The sequence below is a fragment of the Ruditapes philippinarum genome, unplaced genomic scaffold (genome assembly GCF_026571515.1).
Source record: "Ruditapes philippinarum isolate M1 unplaced genomic scaffold, ASM2657151v2 ctg5536_1_1_1_1, whole genome shotgun sequence".
NCBI lineage: Eukaryota > Metazoa > Mollusca > Bivalvia > Venerida > Veneridae > Ruditapes > Ruditapes philippinarum.
In genome coordinates this window covers 53,846-79,421 of record NW_026855725.1, presented here as the reverse complement: position 1 = coordinate 79,421, position 25,576 = coordinate 53,846, and the positions used below count along the sequence as shown (strand labels likewise).

The 25,576-nt window shown below is 32.4% G+C and overlaps 1 protein-coding gene across 2 annotated transcripts; it reads left to right on the top strand.

Moving 5' to 3' along the window:
- The first annotated feature begins 10,285 nt into the window (after nucleotides 1–10,285).
- LOC132744232 (uncharacterized) lies at nucleotides 10,286–24,701 on the top strand. Of its 2 annotated transcripts, none has more exons than XM_060732881.1 (7): nucleotides 10,286–10,515; nucleotides 11,708–11,866; nucleotides 13,028–13,203; nucleotides 14,698–14,769; nucleotides 17,555–17,654; nucleotides 18,667–19,379; nucleotides 23,940–24,701. In XM_060732881.1, the coding sequence occupies exons 2-7, from the start codon at nucleotides 11,716–11,718 to the stop codon at nucleotides 24,078–24,080; spliced, it is 1,353 nt and encodes a 450-aa protein (XP_060588864.1). In that variant the 5' UTR covers nucleotides 10,286–10,515; nucleotides 11,708–11,715; the 3' UTR covers nucleotides 24,081–24,701. The 2 variants fall into 2 exon arrangements, with proteins under 2 accessions (XP_060588864.1, XP_060588865.1); XM_060732882.1 differs by having other exon boundaries at nucleotides 10,289–10,515; nucleotides 18,667–19,370.
- The last annotated feature ends 875 nt before the right edge of the window (nucleotides 24,702–25,576 follow it).

Sequence of the window (25,576 nt, the reverse complement as noted above, 5' to 3'; positions counted from 1 at the left end):
GAATTCAATATTACTACATACAATGAGCAAGCACATTGAGAGGAAGTGTAGTGCATAAAAACCATAACTCTATCTTGACTTATTACAGAGTTATTGCGCTTTGTTACTTTTCCTTGTCCGGGGCATAACTTGAAAACTACTGGCTGGAATTAAAAACAACTTCATACAATTGTCAAACACAATAAGGGGAAGTGCAGTGCACAAGAACCATAGCTCTATCTAAAGTAATTACAGAGCTATTGCCCTTTGTTACTTTTCCATTGCCTTTTTTGTCCGGACCATAACTTGAAGACTAATGATTGGAATTCAATATAACTTCATACAGTGGTCAAGCACATTGAGAGAAAGTGCAGTGCACAATAACCATAACTCCATCTTGACTATTTACAGAGTTATTGCCCTTTGTTACTTTTCCTTGTCCAGAGCATAACTTGAAAACTACCGTTTGGAATTCAATACAACTTCATACAGTTGTCAAGGACATTAAAAGGAAGTGCAGTGCACAAGAGCCATAACTCCGTTTTGACAAAATACAGAGTTACTGCCCTTTGATACTTTTCCTTGTCAGGAGCATAACTTAAAACGTACCGGTTGGAATTCAAACAACTTCATACAATGTTCAAGCACAATAAGAGGAAGTGCAGTGCACAAGAACTATAACTCTATTTTCAGTATTTATAGAGTTATTGCCCTTTGTTCCTTTTCTTTGTCTTTCTGGACTTATTACAGAGTAATTCAATTAAACTTCATCAATGGCCAACCACATTGAAAGGAAATGCAACATATAAGAACCACAACTATCTTTAATTGCCCACAACCATAACTCTATATTTCAATTCTTTTACAAGGTATTCTGTTACTAGTAACATCCTCATTTCCGAAGCAGTCTTGTGGGGGTATTAATCACATTTAGTGATAGTTCTAGTTACAGTCGGTTTTGCATCTGTGATATGAACTAACGAGCATATTTTCATATTATTCTGACTGCGCAAAGAGTCTTAACTAAGACCGTTTAATAACCGGTCATATAATTTTTATCGATTTATAAGTTTATCGTAACGTTTACGGAATTTACCGAGCGAGAGTGCCAGGTAAATATTGTTGGACAATAACAGTTGTATCAGATGTGATTGTTTTTATATAGAACTTATCCTTGTCTCAGTGATTCCATGTAAAGTGTGACTTCTATATTTCAAAATTGTATGAACCCAAAGACAGAGAAGCTTAAAACATTAATTTTAACTTACATCAACGGTACTTCCACTGCCAAAGTTTGTATACTGTCCGAATTCGTAATGGTTATTTCTTTCAGAAATATAATTTATTTTGGCCTCCTGAAAAATATCATTAGCGTTACGCAAATAAATGACGTATTAGAATACAATCAGTAGATGTATAGCTATATATTCATCTCTGAATCAAATTTTACAGTTATATAGTTTTAGGTACACATGCAATAAGTAGCCCTTTGCATATAATAATGTATGCGTAAACTGTCTTTAAGCAAATTTTCAACAATGTTAGGATTTGGAGTCATTCATGTCAATATTACCAATTACTGGCATATTTCCTTATATTGTTTGATTTTATTAACCTGTCAATTCCATACTGATTAAACGGTCAATGCACAGAATATATTAATATCCGTTTACTGTTCGGTAATACGCCGTAAGATGTTATTAAATAAAAATTGTTTCTATGGAGTAGTTACACTGACCGTTATAGCGAAATAGGGTAAACTACGGGTATATATTGTCTAAATTTAATGCCCTACGTGTTGTAAGATCGAGACAGCGAATGTCCAGTATTTTTTCTTATTCATAACTATTTTCAACATTTTTTAAGTTATGGTTGTTCTTTCTGTTTTAATATGCTTTGCATTTTTTTGGTAAATATTATACTTGTTTAAGAATTAATATTCAAAATTCATTTGGATTAAAATCAATAAATGTCATTTCAGTGCCGTAAAATACAAAACGTGACAATTCAATGTTTCTTAGTTGTTTCATATCCGTGTAGACAATTTTGCAAACGCTTGACAATTTTCATTAAAATATACTTAAATATAAAGAAAGAATAAGCCTAAAAAGAATTTAAAAAGAATGGATCGAACTTCGGACCTCTCATACATTAGGTAATCACTTAACCGACTGTGCTATTGCGGATGTTACGAGAACCTACATTAAGCTAGTGGGAGTTTTCAAAATGTTAGTCATAAACTCCATATCAATTCTCGTAAAATAAACGGACAAACCCGACGTGGGATCGAATATTTAAATGAGTGTTATAATGTATTCATAATTTACAGGTCAATAAAATCAGACTATACTTTTTATGCACTAGACTTTTACATTGTTTATTCACATTTAAGTGTTTGCAAAGCCATTTCTATATATGTAATTTCGAGGGAATCATGGCAAAATGATTTGGGTGTGTAACGGTAGTTACAATGAGTAACGGTTAGGATACGACTGTAAATGTAATTACATAAGAAACAGTTACTGTAAGACATGGAAACTATTGTCATTAATTTATTAAAACTGAAGTCGTAATTTTATCATTGTAAACAAATAGTAGCAGTGGTTTTTATTTTTCTGTTGATATAAGATTCCATATAATACATGCAATACATACTTCGGTAACTTTTCTAATATTTTTCAGTAAAAGCTACTTAATTTACAGTCTTTGACTTTCTCCCCGTTAAATCAAGTCTTATTGTGTAAAGCAAGACACTTTAAGCGTGAAGTAAGGTCCTAGGAAGAATCAAAGGCGTTAATGGCCTCCTGACAGCTAAAATACGTTACCACCATTGTTGTAACAGTAACAATCATTTCAAGACGTTCTTTTCATGAAAAGTGCAAAAACACGACTTGCAAATCTAGTGAAAAGACCATGGAAAACAGCAGGAGAAAGCTTTTTAACCACTATGCAACACTTTGAAAGTTATTGAAGGGATAACTTTTTTTTAATGTGACTAGGTGTAGTCGAACTAATGAGAATTATGAGAGACATAGAGATATGAAAATCACTTTTAAATATCTCTTTATATAATAAGGAAGAAAACATAAATAGGTTAAACAAGATGTGATGGCATTCAATTTCAAAGGTGAAATATTTTTTAAAGCAACCTAAATGATACATGACATAAAATTGGCATTTTGTACATAAAAAATTCTAATTTCGAACCATTACTAAAGACATAACTACAGCTCATTTTCAGCATTTATTCTTCACTAACTTAAGTGTTGTGCAATATATATAGTTGGACAATACTGGCGATGATAAATGAAGTTATTTCTATTAAATCATGTTAAAAGTGATAGTTTGCATAACATTTATGGGTAATATTTGGATGGATGAGACTTTGGTAACGTACAAATATGTTAAATGACACAGCAAAAGACTAAATAATGTGTTACTTTCAGAAATTGAGTATATAACCATATGCATTGTTTGCTGTAACTAAGTTTGTTTTCTTTATTTTCATAATTTTTTCAAAAATAGTTAAAAAATGCTAGAATAATGTCAATGTAATTGATGTAACGTATGTTACATTTTGCTTTTAAAATGTCTTAAGTGATTATGTTTCTTTATTTATATAAGCTTATGTGATATAAATATAATATGAACCTCTTTTCAATTGTAAATATTAGGTATTTTTAAGATAATGCAATTTGAACGTTTTGCTTTATTATTATGAGTGGGTGGGGTAATAATCTTGTGTGTCACAAGTGAATAAATAATACAAAAGAGGCCAAACCTGTTATTATTCATTGCAAATTCTATTTTTATGAACACCAATACATGCTGGCTAAAAAAATACCAATCTATAACAGAGAAAGACAAGACAGTCGCCACATATTTAACATATTACGATATTAAATTACGATTTTTATGCCTGGACAGGTACTCGTAAAATACCTGCCAAAAGTCAAGTTTCCGTAGGTATATTTTTTTAGGGTTTTACTACAAGGTCCATGCATATATATTGATTGCAAAATACTAAAGAAAGCTTGTGTTGCAATTTGTTTGATGTCAAGCTACATATACTCATAACTTTAGTGGCCTATAGTACTGTCGTGTAAACAAACGTTTAAATAAAGAAACGCATAACTAGACTTTAAACTCCTCATTTTGCTCGTCAAGGTCTAGCTTTTTAACAACCAGATTCCACATTCCTGGTGATATTTGTCGATGGCGTTCCTCATCTAAGAGTGTTATTACACATTTCATTGAATTCCATTTCCGATCTTCAACCAAAGGTCAGAAGAATCTGTTGTGTCCAACATACGGCACATCACTTTAATTTCCACCTCGTCATTATCATCAAAGTCCATTATCATGCCAGGATATGGCATATGATCGTAAATGACCACACCGTATTTCCAATCACTCTGTTACTGTTTGATTACTTTGTTCCTCTTTATTTGCATCATTTTGGTGACCTCATTTGCCTATAAAACAGAAAATTATCTTATTTTGAGATACTGCTGAAAAATAATCCAGTATTTAATCATATCGAATATCATAATATATACACATGTAATAATATGGTTTCTTAATATTCACCAATGTTGCTTGATATCCGAATCATTTAAAAAGAGAAGAAAAAGTTTGATTATATCATTTACATAAATATGAAACATATTAAATGTAAATAATTCACGCCGTAACTTTATTGGTTTCAGTGAGTTAATTACTGTTTATTCAAATTACATCACATGTTGTTTAAACAATGCAAAAGCAACATCCAATAATAATAAATACATTTGTACATTTTCTTAAAATGTAGATGTACTAAAATAGTGATAGTTGGTTAGAAACAGTGGCAAACAAGACATCAATCTATGAGCTATCATTCCAGGAGTTTCAAGTGCCAATTGAAATAATTAGAAAATTAATTTGCATAATTTAAGTCTTTCTTTTATTTCTGTGAACATATTTTATTATAAACAAATACTTTATAACATGTATTTCTATCATTATAAACAATTTAAAGTTTTGATAGATTTCATCACTATCTTGTTTCCTTTATGTCATGATTTCTAGTTAAAATTAGTTAGAAAAAATATGTGTATCAATATTAATCTTAAAAGTTCCATTCAGTTTGCAAGTAAATAATCATGTCTTTTCTAAAAAAAAGTGATACTTATAATAATTTTATTTAGTCGTTATATTTGATTTTTGCATGTAGTTTCATTGTACATGTATTTGGAATTGCCTGTAGGGATTAGGTATTTTGGTTTCCATATCTGATATAGTTTCGTCATCGGCCCGAAATAGTTTGATCTTACTGCCGCCTCTTGACAATCATATGTTGGCATTCTGCCCTTTTATAGCGGCATCTATGCCGTCTGCCATACCTTTTCCGTGTGATGCCTCTTAGAAGTTCCTTGTAGACTTCAAAAACGCATACGTTTTCAAATGTGTGCTCCAAAGAGAAAAAATCGTTTATTTCGGTAAGTTATGATGTTGGGTCACCGCTTATGAAATGCACCGCCGTTAAATTTCTATTTGTGGTTATGTATTTTAAAACCGGATCTAAATGTGCCCAAATTGCTCCCTGTCCATGTTTAAACTGCCAGACACATTGCAGAACGTAACAACATCTTTATCAGTGTGTTTTTAAAGCTTATTTGTCTCCTAGTCGCTCCAAGGTGCATTGCTTGAATTTCATCTGCATAATTGAAACAGTAATTTTCAGAGAAATCAACATGAATACATATTTCATCTTGTCTTAATATAAGTAGTATTTCCCTAAAATATTTTAGAGATTGATAGCGATGCCTGATATTGAAAATATGTCTGCAAGCTCTTCTTACATCTTTATTGATTTCTTCTGAAAGTGTTTGATTTGTTCCCTGCTCATTTACTTTTATTGTTTTATATATAATTATTTTGTCTTACAATGTTCCATTCTGACCAAGTCACTTGTGTTGCTTCACTTTCATTAAGATCAGACGGGATCTTTTTTTATCTACACTCATTACATTCTCTATACATACAGTACATTTGAAACTTCCGTCGTCAAACACTATCTAGTTTTAAAGAGTTCATTAACATCTTTTGTTTTGCTCATATCATGGGTAAGTGCTGTTTGCTGATGAAAGAATGAAATATATTCCGAGAAGGTTCTATAATAGGACAAATGTAATCAAATTTAGGGAACTTATGTCCGCAGAATCATTAGTGGTCCTTAATAATCTGAGTACTTTCTTACACTTGATAATAATTTTTTTCCGAAATACTTGTCCCTAGAGAATATTATTATTCAGTGACTTACCCAGGTATCATATGCATGTTTAAATCCATGTTTGTTTTCGCCGTTGTAATCTCAAGCAGACGGTTTTTTTGTTATTTATTTTTGATAATACAGTTCACTATCGTTCGTACTTATTTACTATTGTCATTTGATGTTTATTTATTTTCTCTATCACTTAAATACCATGTAGCATGTAATATGTATAGGATAGATCATGAGTACCAGTTGGATGTGAGATTTATCAACGAGCGAAGCGAGTTGATAAATCTCACATCCAACTGGTACGAGCGATCTATCTGACTTAGACCACAGGTAGTTTTCTCTGTTTATGGTGAAGATTAAACATGCGTAAATGTTTTTTTCTCCGACAATTACATAGGGATATCCAAATATTTCTTATTCAATCTATTTGGCCTTATTGTAGGCTAAAAAAATGCACGAGAAAATAGCATTATTCATGTTCTTTTATAAGTTACTGAATACACACTCTTATGAATGATAGATTTCACATTCCATTTTAAATTTCTATCACAAAAGGTGCAGTCAGGAAGAATTTAACATTTCTGAATGTGATAACTTTACGATTTCGCACCTTGAGAGATTTTGTTGTTATTCCTGTTGATTCCTCATTTAAATGATTTAATGACATAAGTGCTTGAAAAAGAAGTCAAAAAGCATGACTGCTTACCGAAAAATGCTCTAAGACAGAAATCATGGGCGATGGCCTGTTAACAAGAGTGGGCTCGTTGGAGAAACTGGCAGGTAACTTTCATTAAATATTTTCCTTAATGCACAGGGATACACAGGCATAATTTTCATTTCTTCGTTTTGATTTTTTTTCATTTATATGTAAATGTCCTCAAAATGAATACACTAGGCAGTCACAGGAACAAAACATTTCTCCTTGTAAAGAATAAAATGGTGGTTTCCTAACCTGACCCACGCGGATCAGGTTAGAGCGTTAAGATTTCACAATAATTGTCACAGTGATATCTGGAAAGGTTAAAGAACATGTCAAATGAATGATTTAGGTTTGATTCAATAATACTACATCTACAATATATGTAATTGTAACTTCCATGGTTTGTTCAAGTCACATAACTAGTTTAAAAACTATTCGGTGATTCTGCCAGCGTCTAAATTTCTTTCAACATATATAGATATTTGTACGCTTCAAACCTAAAATATACACATGTAGAATATTTATAGAAAATCTTCATGGGACTTTTAAAAATGTCATTTTAGCGTGATTCGAGTACAAAAGATAAATTTGATATTTTTGCCATAAATTTACCTGAGTATCCCTTTAAAGAACCCTAGGGCTCAGGATATTTATTGGTAATGTTCGGCTGAAGTTGAAAATATTTTACTTGACGTATAGATTCGTTTATTTATTGTATGCTTTATATACATCCTGCATTGACTTTTTACCTCATTCATGAACTTAAAAAATATTACAAATGTGTTTCTGAAGCCTTAAAGTATAGCATTTCCCGCAGCCCAGTCACCACCCCCTTGCCCACCAGTGGAATCCCCTCTTCCAAAACCAGTAAATGAATGTACATCCGACAATTACATAGGGATATTTTAGCCTCTCTGACTGTCTGCTATTAAGAGTGAGCCGGGCATAATTCAGGATGCAATTATTGAAATCACAGTGCTTCAAAATATTAGCACAAAAGCGGTAGTAAAATTTAGATACAAATATAGATTTAAATAGATTGATGAACGCATTTCACTTCATTATTGATAGTTTTTTTCTTATTTACAAATACAGTATTTATTCTTGTAAAATAATGAAATGTCGAAATAAATTGGTCAAAGGACTTTTGCTATCTGTTTGTTTTTAAGAAGGGAATTACACTATTTACTTTACAATATAGATAGAATTTCCCCCGCATAAAGCGTGCATATAACGGGTTTTTCCTTTCAGTTGAATACAAACATGATAGTTATATCAAACACTTTACTGTGATGTGTGGGATTTATCAAACACTTTTTAGCCTCTCTGATTGGCCGAGAGAAAACAGCTGTGGTCTAACTATTGTTACCGTTTCTAAAATATCCCAGACAATGACATACGTTTTCCACTATGTTTTTCTCGTGGTATAATTCTCCCAACATATCCACTAGTCAATGAAATACCTTTCCTGATCACGATTTTCACGTGATCCAATTCTCGTAACATTATTTTGTTTTCTTATCACGCTTTACCCGTGCGTACCCCAATTCTCCCAACGTGCCTATTTACCATTTAAATTACAGATAATGATATTAACAAGGTCTACATAGTTTTAAATATTGTGTTAAATTGATTGACATGTTATTTACTTATTAACTTTGTATTTATCTGTCCCCATCTATTTACCCATATTTCAATATTAAACAAAATGAATCATGTTATTACATGTCTGTAATCTGATATTAATAAAAGTAATTGTTGTTGTTGTTGTTGTTGTTGCTAGATATTTAAGTCTGTACCGGCAGCCAGTGTTTGATTCTTTTTCTTGCATATTACATATCAGTTATTTTCAAAACAAAAATTACGAAATCTGATATTCTCATTTTCGCACTTTTTTCTTATAGTAGCGTATGATCTTAACGCTAAAATGACGTCATCCTAAGAACGCAATTTTATTCATAAAAGGCGCGGGGCAATGACGTCATTTAAAACACGCGTATTGTCTTACACCGGTGTAAACGGTAGATAATCCTGTCTGACATGCAAGAAACGTGTTGTTTGCAACTTCAGTGCAATATTGCACATGGTGTATTTTACACATACATGCCTGTCTGTCTTTTTCCCTAAGATTTATTGTCCAGAAAGGAAGTAATTCACAAAATGAACTGTAAGAAATTTTGTTATTTTCCTGACAGATATTTTGCATGAAAAAAAAATCTGGAAAAAAAGTGATCCCTCGGAAGCATTAGTCACAACAAAATTACATGAAAATTGCAGGCTCGGTTTGATTGAGTCTGTACTTGATAGCAGAGACATAGATGTTATGAATGTCCCTGACGATAGATAATGAAAATGTGCAACATCCCTCACGCCCTAGCACCGACTTGAGCGATACTCAATTCTCAACACTTAAAGTGTTGGAATCAATTATCCCGAAAGAACAGAAAGATATAACAACACTGAAATGAAGTACGGGGAAACTTTTTACAGCTGCCAAAGCCGACATGAAAATATATGATATAGACAATTTTAAGGTATTGTACTCTACGGTAATGATAAAGGAAACAATTTAGTACGCAGAGGCAACTGGTAACTAACGATTATATTCTCAACCTCCATTTTTGAAATTTTCGCGCGTTGAAACTTGAAAAAAATTCATACACGACAGTTGGCTTGCTCAACCAGCATTTTTTTTTTTTTACAATGTAACGGTAATGATTCGGAAATTAGGGACTCTACGAATATTTATTTTATTGAAATCAAGGTTTTCTGATACAATTAAATTTATGTTCTTTAAAAAATAGCTAGATCTAAATGCACCATATATTTATCACACACCCGTGCCGATTTTGTGACTCCGTAAAAATGGTATTGCATGACCGTGCATATATTTTGACGTGACGTCATTAGCGTTAAACATACAAAGTGTAAATACGCGCTAAATATTAGCGTTATATCATAGGCGCGTCAATGAAAACTGACTTATAGGGGTAATTAAGGCACATATGGAACAATTTTTTATTAAGCCAATTGTTGGTTGTTTTTTTGGTTTTTTTTTTTTTCGTTTTTTTTTCTGCAAATCTTTTTAAATGTGGATATAGATCTATAAATATCTATAAAAAAAAATTCACCCCCATGTGCCGTACCCCTATGCGTGGGTCTACGGATACGTATCCCGCAACGCGATTGTTGCTTCTCGGCATTTTCCGCCAAACCTCGGATATTCGGCCGAAAAGAGATTGTTTAAGGATAGTTCTTTACTCAGATACTTAATAGATCTGTGTTTATGTTATCGGTGTCAAATACAACAGTAAGAATGTAATGATTTAAATACAAGATCAAATATCTTGTAGACATATATACCAGAAATCAGCTTAGTATTTTTTATCCTATTTATCCCAGCCAGGCCCTTTCAACATAAATTTTACGAAAAATAGCTATCCTTCGTATGTAAACAACATGGCTGCCCAGTGACATTCCATACTGAATAGTTTATAATTAAATTGCATATTTTATACTTTGTGAGATAAACGTTTTTAAAAGATTGTCTCAAAGAATATTGTACAATCAGGTGAAATGATAAATTAAATTGTGTGACAGAGTAAAGATTAATCCAATATTTTCCTACGTAATGTTTTAAGTGTTGAAAATTGCTTAGTTCGTACTCAAACAAGTTCGGACCAAGTAAATATTTTGGAATGTTATATATTTTCCATTAAAAAAACAGCTCATGGTGGTGTAAAAATTATTATCAATATTGTATTCTGTATAAATGATAAATTGTTTCATCTAGATTGAAAGAGGAACACACCAAATATATGAGATAAGGCTAAGCCTATATGAAAAAGGAAGAGGGTTAAAAATAAATCATTTGAGCCGTGTCATGACAAAACCAACATAATGTGTTTGCGACCAGCATGGATCCAGACCAGCCTGCGCATCCGTGCAGTCTGATCAGGATCCATGCTGTTTGCTTACAAACCCTATTACAAGAAGAGAAACTGGTAACGAACAGCATGGATCCTGATCAGACTGCCGGATGCGCAGGCTGGTCTGGATCCATGCTGGTCGCAAACCCATTATGTTGGTTTTGTAATGTCTCGGCTCATTTATTCTTCTGTTTTAAAGGTGTCTTTCTGTGTGTTATGCACTGCTTCTGTTTTCACTCAGAATACTCCACGCTTATTATTAGTGGATAATACGAAAAATTCGTTATCGGAATACCCAGCCTATTATCATTGAGTTACATTGAAAATGACGGCACCAGACTAGAATTGAGTTACATTGAAAATGACGGCACCAGACTAGAATTGACACTGAAAATTTCATTGATATGTATAGAAGTCTATAATTTATATTCTTTAATTGTTCTTCGATTTTCTTTTAACTGTACACGTGTAGTCTATAGCTTGGCAAGCCAAAGCCTGGGCCCAGTTCACTGTCCCGGCCTTGGACTTCCCAGTAAAATTTTAGATATTAAGCTTAAATTGTTATAAATTTATCATTTATTTATGGCTTTGATTCATTCTAAGGCGGAGGTGGACAAAAGGACACTTATTACTCAACTGGCAAGATGACAGATGTGACTTTGCTTTACAAAAACTGATGAAAATAAATCATTAAATGACTGGCACATATCAAATTGAATAATGAAACTGTAAACAATTGTTATGTTGGGACATATATCTGAATACCAAAACTAACTTTATGCTTTGATATCAATTTAATCATATAATTACAATACATGTATATCTGTTATACAGAAGTAACCATGGCAACAGGCACACCATCTCCAACACCTTCAGAAGACAACAGGAAAAACAATAGAGATGATACCATGTACAGTGCCCTTGATAAGGTCATGGGAAATTCTGTGCAAAGTTATGAGGACTTTCTAAACAGCTTTACTTTCCTTAAAACAGGTATTGTTGTGATTATGTTTGTTTTATCACACTAACTCTGTAAGGATCATGTGGCAACTTTCCAGCTTTACTGGTTTAGAAAGATCTCAGGTGTCCCTCTGTGCATTTTTTCAGGCACTAGAGGGCACCTGAGTAGAATCACCAACCTTCTGAAAGCTAATTGGATAGCTTCCTCATATGAAAGAGATCCAAAGACCCTAGCTGGATTTGAACCTACAGCTGTGAAGGTTGAGTGGTTTAAAGTCAACAACCTTATCTACAGTATTTGGCCACAGCCACCCCCTTCTTATAATCCATTAGACATTAATGCTTACATTATCTCTATATTCAAACATTTTTTTACCCTATTAACCCATAAAATATGAATTATAATAAAATAGATATAATTATAAATATAGTTTTCCATTTTAAGCATAAGTGTAACCATATTTTAATGTTCTTCTTTACTGTATCAATTAAATGTATAAAGAATTTCTGTACAGTTTCCCTGAATCAAGAATTTAAATAGGTTTTCAGTTTTTATCTTCTGATAAACCAATGTTGGTGAGTTAGTTAAAGGTAGTGATTAAAAATTAATTGTCTATGGCTTATTTTATTCATATATCATTCAATATCTGATTTTTGCTACATGTATTTATTTATACTGTACCTATGTACCTCTTTCTGAATTTCCGGTTCATTTTTGAGTCATGTATATTAGAACAGAAAAAGGCATAAGTAGCAACAACAGCCAGACTATGAATTCAGACTGCATGTTTTGAAAAATGGGTATTTTCTGTTAATTTTGGTAAAAAAAACTATGATTACATTATTAAGTTGTTCTGTGCACATGCATGTCTATTTCAGGTTTGTTTTGTGCATATATATGTCTAATTAAGGTTTGTTTTGTGCATATATATGTCTAATTAAGGTTTGTTTTGTGCATATGAATGTCTATTTCAGGTTTGTTTTGTGTATATATAACAAATCGCTTTGAAATAGGAGGAGCGTAGACGATTACCGAGCTGCTTGACACTTCAAAATTTATTGCAAATGAACATCTATTTCAGGTTTGTTTTGAGCATATGAATGTCTAATTCAGGTTCATTCTATGAATGTCTTTGAATTTATATGAATCTTGGTCTGTCAGGTATGCTCTGTGCATATAAATATCTATTTTAGGTATGCAGGAGAAACAAGTTGTCAAGAAAGAGCAAGTTGATAAAAGTTCAGATAAAAGAAACAAAACTAGACTGTTGAAAAACAATGAAAATGCACCCGATCTAGTGAGTGAATCAAAGGCAAGAATTAAAGACTCACCTGTCAAGGTACCAGAATCACAAGATATCGAAGAAGAGGTAAAATGTCATTTTATAAAACTACATATACAGTCAAACGTGTATTAAGCGACCGCGCAAGGGAAACACACAAAACGGTTTTGCTTAATGAAACGGTCTCTTAAGACAAAGCATGACATAAAAGTCAAAATTTACCAATGACATCTTTCTTATGCGGTGGGAATGTTTTACAACTTAATTTTTTATATAAATGTTGAATAATTAGTAGGCTCGATTATCTAAATTGATGCCAATGTAAAAAATAACTTTTAGATATTTATTGACAAAAACAGTTTTGATCCATTAAGTACATGTTGACATTTTTTCCCAGAATTTTTTAACTTCTCCGTTTTTTTTCCTTGTCTCCAACACGAAAACCCTATTAGTAAAGGTGTTTTTTCTTTTGTTGCATTTTTTCATTCCAAATAAACAAACTTCATCTAATTTAATTGCTGATCAGGTTCAAGGTCAATTCAATGCAGTCTAAATTGTCAACAAGCGAAGCGTATACCACCACATCAGTAGGTGAGGAGCGTTGCATTCTTTATTCGATATTATTGATAATACATGTCACGCGTTGTACTTAACTTCATTTGCTAACGCTTAAACGGTTTGGGAAATAGAGTTTTTCACACGTTTATTTGTTGTGTTTTGATTGTTGACACTTTGTGACATTACGAGGCGGCGTTCTCTAAAAATACAATTATTTCACAAGTGAAAGTGGTCTCTGTTAATAAAATGATTGCTCTCAATTAGGTGACTAATAAGCGGTCGCTGGTCGCGTTGAGCAAAAGTCGCTTAATACATTAAAAATATAGAGAGAAAATGATCGGGGGAAATTTTAAAGTGGTCGTTTAAGACAAAAGTCGCTTAATACACATGTTGCATGGGCAAGTTAGACTGTACCATGCAATAGCAACAATTCAACAGGCCAATAGAGGGCTGTTGTCCAATTTTATATTACAATGCAGTAAATAAGGATATAAATTTGAAATATTTGAATATATTCTATATCTCCGTAGAAGTGGGAATTTTATAGATATTTTCAAGAACACAAAATGCAAGTGTAAATATACATGTAATACAGATTCTCACTTTGGAGTGAAATATAGTCTGTATTCACTACAAACTTTCTTTCTACTTTGCATTGAATAAAATAGTTTTCTATTAAACCAGTCATATGTTACCAAGACACTAATGAAAATGATGTTCTTAATGTCAATTAATTAAATCACAAAAGTCTTTGTCATATCTATGAATGTTTTAAATAGAAACCATTCAGTTTCAAACAGTATGATATGACAAATATACATCTCTCATTGATAACTTTCAATATCTCATTTTAAAAAAAAGTATATCATTCTTGAAGCATGTTTCATGATGTTTGGTGCCAAAATTTTTGTAAATTTATGTCTTTTATTTGCTTTTAATTTTACTGTAATCAATGTAAGAAAATATTTAAATATGCTAGTATCATTATGCCTGGATCTTTTTATGAAGTTTATTATTTTACAGATTTTATGTGAAGGGGACACAACTAGTAGAATAAACAAGACAAAAGTCATCAAAACAGGCTCATTGGTCAAGGTAACTTTATACCATACTGTGATCTAACTTCTCAGTTTTACTTCAATTTCAGTAATTTTAATGTAGTTTAATTGTATAATTATGTAAACAAGCAAGTAATTTGGAACAATATGTAAAGAGTAAAACAAATACAGTAATAAACTCACTAAACCGGACATGGTCAGGACTTGACAAAATTTCCGGAGTAACAAAGATTCAGGTTTACTGAGAATTAAGAATTAGTGGAGATCCAATTTTGTGGGTTTCTACTCAGATATAGGTGCATGTATGGAAAATAAAAAATGGAACTAATATCATGGTAACTTTGACAAAATTGTTACTACTTTTAAAATTGGAACTTTGCCAACAAATAATTTTAAATGCATTTGAAACCCCTCACCAATTATTTTCATGAATCATCTTGGAATTAGAACAATTGAAAATAGTTCTACGATGTGACCTTGCTTTACACAAAAACAGTGTATGAGGAGTAACAAATGTATTTACTTTACATTGGACTAAAAGTCTTGTTGATAGTATTATGATTGAAGTGACATTATGCTCATTATTTTTTCAGTGTCAAGTTGAACTAAATTGACTGTAAATTTCTTTTAAAATTTCAAAACATTGACTGTTATAATATGATTGACCAGCAGTTGATACTGGAAAATGTTAAGGATTAAATATAAATCTGCCTAAAATATAAAGGCTGCCCCGTATCCAATGGATATTTATTGAAATTGCCTTTTGTGCCATGTGAGTTATTTATCGTTCATGCGAAGTCAATTATAAAATTGAAAGGTAATTATAGCATAATGAAACTAATTTTGACTTTCACCTGTTCTCTCATTATAGGCCCTTAGATGGGCATCATGTCACTTTAAATACTAGGCCTGACAACATGAACCAATTCTAAATTCACACACTGACCATAAATTTGTTGTGTAGGTTTATATGGAAATACTGAATCTGTTCTTGTATCATACTGTTGAGTTTGAGGTCATTATCTGAAGTTAGATAGACAAAGTCAAGAAGTGCAGTTGTTCTTAACATTGTTTTTTTTAATACCTGCTCATACTTAATTTGTTTACTAAAAATGCCTGAAATTGTTTCAAGTGAACATTTGTATGAGTTCATTTGTGCTGCCACTTTAAATGGAAATGCCAGTTCAAGAATGTTGAATATCCAAGTGTTTTTTTGTGTGATTTCTTTTACTTGTTTCTATGTTTTATTCCTCTGTTTGGTGCAATTCTGAATTTAGGCATCTATTTTAATCTTGTCACTTTAGGTGCTGCTGGTTTTATCTTTTGTTGTTGTTGTTTTTTTAAAAATAAATTGCTTACTTCAGCAATTGGTACCTCTGTGCAAGGTGCAAGCTAGTTCCTGATATAATGCACAGTGGAGCCTACGAGGTCTTCCTCCACTAGTAAAGCTGTAAAAATCAACCATGGAAGCATGACTAAGAACCCATACAAAAATTAAATTCTGCAACAAATAGACAAGAAATCTGACCCCATACTATCACCAAGCTCTGATGGTTAATAAGATTTTTATGCCCCCACAGAGTGGGAGCATATAGCGTTGCACTTGTCCGTCCGAGTGTCCGTACGTCTGTCCGTCCGTCCGTCCGTCCGTCTGTCCGTACGTCCCGATATCTTGTGAACGCAACTCCTCTTAAACCGGATGGCAGATTTTGCTTAAACTTACAGGGATGAACAATCTTAATGTGTAGATGGTAGTAAAGGAAGGAATTTTTGCTGCGACCAAATTTAACAGAATTATGGCCCTTTGTTGATTTTTTCACTATATACAATGTAGAAATTTTGTGAACGCAACTCCTCTTAAACCGGATGGCAGATTTTGCTTAAACTTACAGGGATGATAAACCTTAATGTGTAGATGGTAGTAAAGGGAGGAATTTTTGCTGCGACCAAATTTAACAGAATTATGGCCCTTTGTTGATTTTTTCACTATATACTATGTAGAAATTTTGTGAACGCAACTCCTCTTAAACCGGATGGCAGATTTTGCTTAAACTTCCAGGGATAATAAACCTTAATGTATAGATGGTAGTAAAGGAGGAATGTTTGCTGCGATCAAATTTAACAGAATTATGGCCCTTTGTTGATTTTTTCACTATTACTATGTAGAAATTTTGTGAACGCAACTCCTCTTAAACCGGATGGCAGATTTTGCTTAAACTTCCAGGGATGCACAACCTTAATGTATAGATGGCAGTAAAGGGAGGAATTTTTGCTGCGACCAAATTTAACAGAATTATGGCCCTTTGTTGATTTTTTCACTATATACTATGCAGAAATTTTGTGAACGCAACTCCTCTTAAACCGGATGGCAGATTTTGCTTAAACTTCCAGGGATAATAAACCTTAATGTATAGATGGTAGTAAAGGAGGAATTTTTGCTGCGACCAAATTTAATAGAATTATGGCCCTTTGTTGATTTTTTCACTATATACTGTGCAGAAATTTTGTGAATGCAACTCCTCTTAAACCGGATGGCAGATTTTGCTTAAACTTCCAGGGATGAACAACCTTCATGTGTAGATGGTAGTAAAGGAAGGAATTTTTTCTGCGACCAAATTTACCAGAATTATGGTCCTTTGTTGATTTTTAGTTTTCAACTTGTGGCACATGTAGTCCAAAAAAATATTTGACCTAGAGTCATAAGATTGACAGAACAGTGGCGTGTGGGGGCATCCGTGTCCTATGGACACATTTCTAGTTGTATTTCATTTAAACTTATCAGAGATTGATTGAATGCAAATGAAATTTTTGTTTTTATTTAGTTTGACAATTTTGTTGATCCTGTTGCCGATGGTGATGAAGATGATATTGATGACATTGAAGATATGTCTACACAAAGTTATTCAGCCAGTTTCAGTTCAGGTATAATAATCTTGTTTTCTCATGCAGTGAAAATCATATTTATAATGCCTTCAAATTAAAGTTATATAAAAAAAGTTTTGTTAACATCTTAATTGCACATTTTTTATTTTGATTTATATTTTTAAGAAAAGATATGATTGAAGAAATGTTAAGCATTTGTATAAGCTATCTGACTTATTATCTTGAGTTCGTTTTTTTTTTAAATAACATTTTAAAAAATTGACCTAGTGCTGCATTATAAGAAACTTACACTGGCAGCTGGTACAGACCGGAATATTTAGCTCAGAGGGTAACTGTTTACGCCGGTAACGAGGCTCTGCCAAGTTACAGCTAAACAGTAACCCGAGAGCACTATTTTACCAGAGAGCAATTTTCTTATAGTAGCGTATGAACTTAAAACTACATTCATAATGGTTAAATGATGTCATCCCAAGAAAGCAATTCATTCATAAAAAACTCAGGGCAATGAGGTCATTTAAAGCATGCAACTTGTGTTACATGGGGGGGGGTGAGTATAAGACAGATTTTTCTAGCACTGGTGTTAACGGTTATCCTGTCTGATATGTAAGAATCATGGTGTCATTCATGTTGCCATTTGCAAACTTTAACTTTGGTCTTAATTGTTTGAATTCATGGATTATCTGCATTTACAACAACCCTATGAATGAATCTTCAATTAAATCACACTGAAATTGAACTTGATCCATAATTAATCTTGACATTCAAGGTAAAAAACTTTAGATTTTGATGGATTGCAATTTTTGACTGGATTGGCTACATACTAGGCACAACAACCTTTATGACAAGATATTCCATTTAACGTCACACTGAACTTGACTCATAAACATGATTTTGAAGGTCAAATTTTAGAATTTGTTTGAGATTTTCTGTGACTCAATCTAACTTATTACATTGTAGTTATTTTATAATGTTTTAATGTATTCTTGTCACCAAAAACATACATGCAATGTTAATTTGATAAAAAATATTGTTAGAATATAATATACTGCAGGAATCTCCACTAGAAACAGTGCTGCCAGAGAAATGGTTAATATTGTTCCTGAAACAGTTCAAACAGTCCAAGCTAGTTCAAACAGTTTCAATGATGATGGTGATGTCACAGACATGCTCAATACACACTTGTCTTTAGATGAAAATTCAACTGATAAATTATTATTAAATTTTCTTGCTGATTTACAAAATGAAAAAAATGAGCAGACACCTGGCAATACATCACAATTAGAAGCTGCAAGTTCTGAAATGGACATAGAAAACTTCTTACATAAAAATAAAGAACCTAAAAAACAGCATACTCCAGAGGTGAAAGAAGCTAGTACAGAATCTGAAGATGTAAATTTTAACAGTGATGATGATGATAATGATGCTATTGATTTATTGTGTGATGACTCAGAGACTAATGATGTTAAAGTGAAAATAACTGAAGAGGATTTTAAGACAATGAAAGTACCAGATCAAAAGGTGAAAGCAAGATTAGATGATATATACAGGAGCAGTTTACGAGATTCTGAAGGTAATGTGCAGATTGTGAAGGCAAATGAAAACACATGTATAGAAGAACATGGGGCAGTTGATTTTGATAAACTTGTGTTTCCTGGTCAAGTAGAAGAGAGAAATGATGAACCTGGTGTTGAGAATGACAGATTACTGGACTTTAAGGCAACTTTCAGAGAATCATCAGTGAACTCTGACATACAGGTAATACAGGTAATTGACCTATATGGCAACAAGAATATTTAAAGCTACATTTGATGAATTTCATTAAAAAAAAGCAATAGCTTCATTTCATTAAATAAATATGTTTCATATTGACTCCTGTTCATATTTTGGTGTCCAGACAACCAAAATGAGTTTTATAAGCCATAATCTACAACCTTATTGTGGCGAAATCGGTAGTACAATTTCTATTTGCATGAGAATCTCTGCCTTTAGGTCATCTGTACATCAATAGAAAATCAACAAGCATTTAATTTAATTTAATTCAGAATTTAATGGTATATTTCCGCATTATAATGTATAACGGATGTTTTCATACAAATTCAATGTTTTTCTAAAATGATTACTTTCTTTTTTGTAAACGACAGGGCTATTATGCACTGTGAAACTAAAACAGTAAAAGTTTGTTTGCACAAGAAGATCTAATATTTGCTGTGATCCACATGGTTACAATTGATTTTGACTATTGTGACATAGCACATACACAAGCTAATTATACAAGTCTTCATTTGCATGTTAAAATTCGTATACGAACTTTTGTGTTACCGTGAGGTTTTCCTTTTAAAATCATAACTTAAGGACAAATTTTAATGAGATTTACAACAATACTGTTTAAAATGTAAACAAGCCTATAGAATGCTTGGTTTGTAAGCTGACAGAAAAATATGTTAACATATTTTATTTAATGTAGCTTTAAATTTCTTTCTGATTTCACAATAAATAATATAAGTATGCCAATTTTATCCGATCAAAATGAGTAATTAAACAGGTGTAAATTAACTAATTCTACAAACCATTTGGTGATCTAATTACTTTATAATGTTTAATGTTGATGTAATAAATACATAAAACACTATTACAGTCTAGCAAAAAATGCTACTATTATGCTGTCAAATTTTACTTAAGATATATATTTTTTCTTTTCACTGTTACAAACTATTTTAAATTTTGAAATAAGAAAAGTAAAGCTATACTTACTTAATAACATTGATTACATTTGTATTCAAAGGAAATAGATTTTGATTTTAGTATGTAAATTTTTGACATTAAACAGTTTTGAATTCAAATTTTCAGCCAATAGGATTAAGGAGGCCTTTAGTCTTGGTATATAAACAATAATTTTTGCAGTATCATTTTTAGCTCGACTATTCGAAGAATATGAGAGCTATTGTAGTCGCCCCGGCGTCGGCTTCAGCGTCCGCGTCGGCGTCTGCGTTGGTTAAAGTTTTTTGTAAAGTCAAATATCTCAGTTATTACTTGAGATATTCAATTGAAACTTACAATACTTATTTATAGTAACAAGGTACATCTGATTGACAAGTTTGATAACTCTGCCTACAATATTGACAGAATTATGCCCCTTTTTAACTTAGAAATTTTGGTTAAAGTTTTTTGTAAAGTCAAATATCTCAATTATTGCTTGAGATATTCAATTGAAACTTACAATACTTATTTATAGTAACAAGGTACATCTGATTGACAAGTTTGATAACTCTGCCTACAATATTGACAGAATTATGCCCCTTTTTAACTTAGAAATTTTGGTTAAAGTTTTTTGTAAAGTCAAATATCTCAATTATTGCTTGAGATATTCAATTGAAACTTACAATACTTATTTATAGTAACAAAGTACATCAGATTGACAAGTTGGATAACTCTGCCTACAATATTGACAGAATTATGCCCCTTTTTAACTTAGAAATTTTGGTTAAAGTTTTTTGTAAAGTCAAATATCTCAATTATTGCTTGAGATATTCAATTGAAACTTACAATACTTATTTATAGTAACAAGGTACATCAGATTGACAAGTTGGATAACTCTGACTACAATATTGACAGAATTATGCCCCTTTGGAACTTAGAAATTTTGGTTAAAGTTTTTTTGTAAAGTCAAATATCTCAATTATTGCTTGAGATATTCAATTGAAATTTAAAATACTTTTTTATAGTAACAATGTACATCAGTTTGCAAAATTGCATAACTCTGCCTGCAATATTTGCAGAATTATTTGCCCCTTTGAAACTTAGAAATTTTGGTTAAAGGTTTAAGGTCTTCAAAGATATTTACTTGAAACTTTACACATGCACTTAGGGTCATAATTGGAGGGTCATAATTGTATGTCACTGACCAAGTTCCATAACTCTATCTTGCATTAAGGCTGATTCATATCCCATTTTCTACTTAGTCTCTTGGTTAATGTTTACATGCAAGTTTTACATATCTCAATAACTATTAAAGATATATATTTAAAACTTCACATATGCATTTAGGGTCATAATTGTAGGTCACTGACAAAGTTCCATAACTCAATCTTGCATTTAGGCTGATTTTTCTCCCCTTTTTATACGTCCGTTTGAAAAACGGGACGTATTATGGGAACGCCCCTGGCGGGCGGGCGTCGTCCAATTTTGTCCGGAGCATATCTCCTACATGTATGGAGGGATTTTAATGAAACTTCATAGAAATGTTCACCACTATGAGGAGCAGTGTTGCGCACATAAACCAGGTCTCTAGGTCAAAGGTCAAGGTCACACTTAGAGCTCATTGAAAAATGCTTGTCCGGAGCAAAACTTCCACTTGTATAGAGGGATTTCAATATTACTTGGCACAAATGTTCACCATTGTGAGGCGGAGTGTTGCGTGCAAGATTCAGGTCCTTGCGGCCAAGGTCAAGGTCACACATAGAGGTCAAAGTTCAGATAAAAATTTGAAGATGTGTATATGGACCATTTAGTCATCATTTATTGAGGGATTGTAACACAAATGGTCATTATCAAGACTATGGCTGTGATACATATAATTTAGGTCAATATATACAAGGTCAAGGTCACTAAAGATGATGAAATATCCAGATTTTGTAAATAGAATTTAATCAAAGGGCGACAACAAAGTTATTACTTTGTCTATAATGACTTACACAATTACTCCCCTTGATCTACTTTCACTTTCAATTCTAAAAATAGAATTTAATCAAAGGGCATAAAATAATCCTCTTTCTTGGACTTGAGTATGTTCTAAAGAATGTAACATTTATTTACACATGTTTCATTCATTGGTCAAGATTCTTAACTGTGATAACTATGGTGTTCTGTAGACTTGGTATTTGTTCATAAAGATCATACAGTAATTACCTTATCAAATGTAAATACTTTCTCATAGAAGTTTAATTATATTTTTATTTTCAAGTAAATATCAGTTCAGCTCATTCAAAGATTAAGAATTGTAATGAAATGTATTTCCCTAGAATAAAATCTTAAATCAGAATTTTTTAGTTATTAAATTACAATTACATGTACTTTTTATACGCCCGTTTGAAAATGCATTGAGGGATTTCAATATAACTTGGCACAAATGTTCATCATTGTGAGGCTGAGTGCCGTGCATAAAATTCAGGTCCCTGCGACCAAGGTCAAGGTCACACATCCTGTGCATATCTTCCCTACTGATTTGTTTTAAGGTTCATTTAATAACACAGTGCCAAGGATAAAAACTTGCTTGCTAGATAACACTTATCCATAATGCCCCCTTCTCCATCTAAAGCTTTCGTAAACGGGCGTATTTTGTGACTATGGCACCCTTGACTTGTTCAACTTAGAAATTCATGGTAAAGTTTTGCTTGTAAGCTGTTATCTCAATAACTACTGAAGGGTTTGTGCCTTTTTTGGGACAATTTTATGCATTCATAATAATACAGCAGTGATTTACTTGATAAAACATCTTAATAACAAGCCTTTGTACCTTTTCTGTCAAATTTATGTATTGATAGGTAATTAGTATTATTATACTCAATAAAACACCCTTGTGACATTACCTTCCGAATAGTCAAGCCAATACTGTATAATTAGACTCTCTCTAAGGCCTATAACATGAATTTATAAAAAAAAAATAGCCCTTTTGTGAACTTAAAAAATTTAAGATTATCAAGGCTCTTTTACTATCAAGCACTTAGAATAGTCGAGCGTGCTGTCCTACCGACAGCTCTTGTTTTTTTTTTGCCAGCCCACATTGGTTAGAGCGCAAGACTTGTAATCTCGAAATTGTGGGTTCGATTCCCAGGCTGGCCAACTAAAATTACTAATCAGTCTTTCAGATGAGACTTTAAATCGAGGTCCCGTGTATGGGTGCTTTAACACTTGGCACGTAAAAGAACCAGGGGAAGCTTCCGGAATTGGGACATCTTTCTGTATCTTGCACTATCCTCCAAAAAATAAAATAACTAATACTCTTCTGGAGGATTCGACCATATGGGCAACCGGTGGCGAGTATAAATAAACTCAAATACACACAAAGTATCACAGTTTTATCAAAATTTATTCCATTATAAACTGTTTATAGAAAAGAACAGAAAAAAATCAAATTATAGGATTATATTTAGCGGGAAAGTTTAACACCCAAAAATACATGTCAATATCCCTTTCTTGCTACTTTGCTTTCACCATAAGATAATGCACTATATAAAATATTTTTACCTTTTGTTTAACAAACAATGAATATAAACTTTATAAAATAATGTTGATAACATGTTTTTATTGATTGTAAATATATTTCAGGTAGAGAGCACAGATCTTGTCCAGCCATTCAAACTAGATGAAGATTTTGACTATGATAATGTAGTGCTTACTCCAAAATTTAGTTCCGAGGATCTTCGACAGATAAAACTGACTGTAAAATCTCAAACTGCAGTCATGTGATCATTTTTGTATGTTCATGTTAAACATAAGTGTACATTCCAGTTTTGACTCATTTTTGTTGCGTCATTATCTCCCTTTTTGACATCTAGTTTATTAAGTTTATTTCTGTCAAAACATGTGTTTTTATTTATTAATTTATTTATAACTGTCATATTGTTAGAGTTTTCTTTCAGTTTCATATTATCATAAATATTTTCTATTTTTGAATTAAATTTTAAGTATGCAACTTTTCATAGGATATTCATGTGTTTTCTTCTTCCAAAGAATTTGATTTTATGTAAACTAAGTGCTTGTTGGTACTGGAATAGCCCTAATAACTGTGATTCAGGTACATGGTAAAAATATGTTTGGAACATTGTTTTCACATTTACATCTCTGTGAAACATTTGCAGGAGCTAGTTAGGTTAAAGACATTATTGTTATAATGCAGTCATTCTTAAATTGACTAAAATGACATTTCAGATGGCTTAATCAATACCAGATGATTTTTTGCAGCACGGGTAAAACTAACAGAAACACCAGTTACAAGAAATCAATAGATAGTAGCATGTTAGTCTATTCATCATATAACTCCTATAAATTATACAATTAAAAATATTACTTAAAATGAAGGAAAAGAAATTTTCTTTTGAAATTATTCATGACAGTATTCATCAGAAACTTAAGACTCAACTTTGTGTGTTTGTTTGTTTTGGGTTTTATGTCACATCGACACAGAATAGGTCATATTGCGACGTTCCAGCTTTACTGGTGGAGGAAGACCTCAGGTGCCCCTCCGTGCATTATTTCAGGCACGAACGGGCACCTGAGTAGAACCACCGACGTTCCGTAAGCTAGCTGGATAGCTTCCTCACATAAAAGAATCCAAAGTCCCTGTCGGGATTTGAACCCAGAGCGGTGAGGGGCAAGTGGTTTGAAGTCAACGACCTTAACCACTCGGCCACGGACGCCCCAACACTCAACTTTAATTCCTTTTTGTAGCTTGTCTGTTTTGAACAGAAAGTCAAGCTAAAGCTTTAAAGTTATGCTTCTTTTTAACTTACTTTGCCTATTGAGTAGGATGATTTCCAAATAATTAAAGCTACCAACATGAAACTTAGGATATGTGCTCCTCATGACAAGATGCAACTAGAAGACAACGGGCATAATTCTGATATACAGTTGACTCTCAGTAACTCGAAATCCAAGGGACTGGGCATTTTACTTCGAGAGAAACGGAATTCGAGTAACGTGGATCTGCCGCCATTACGTTGACATTCGTACATGTATATACATGTGCCTGATTGAATGTGCAAAGAAGTAGGCTTGTTATTGTTGATAGCTGCAATGCTGCAATACATAACCCTTGCACATGTTTTTAATAAGCACCCATGACAATTCATTACAATAAAAGCACAATTAAACATTTATTTCAATTTTGAAGTGAATTGAAAGTACATAATAATGTTTGCAATATGATGGAACATTAATTATACAAATGTCATTTACGTTGATAA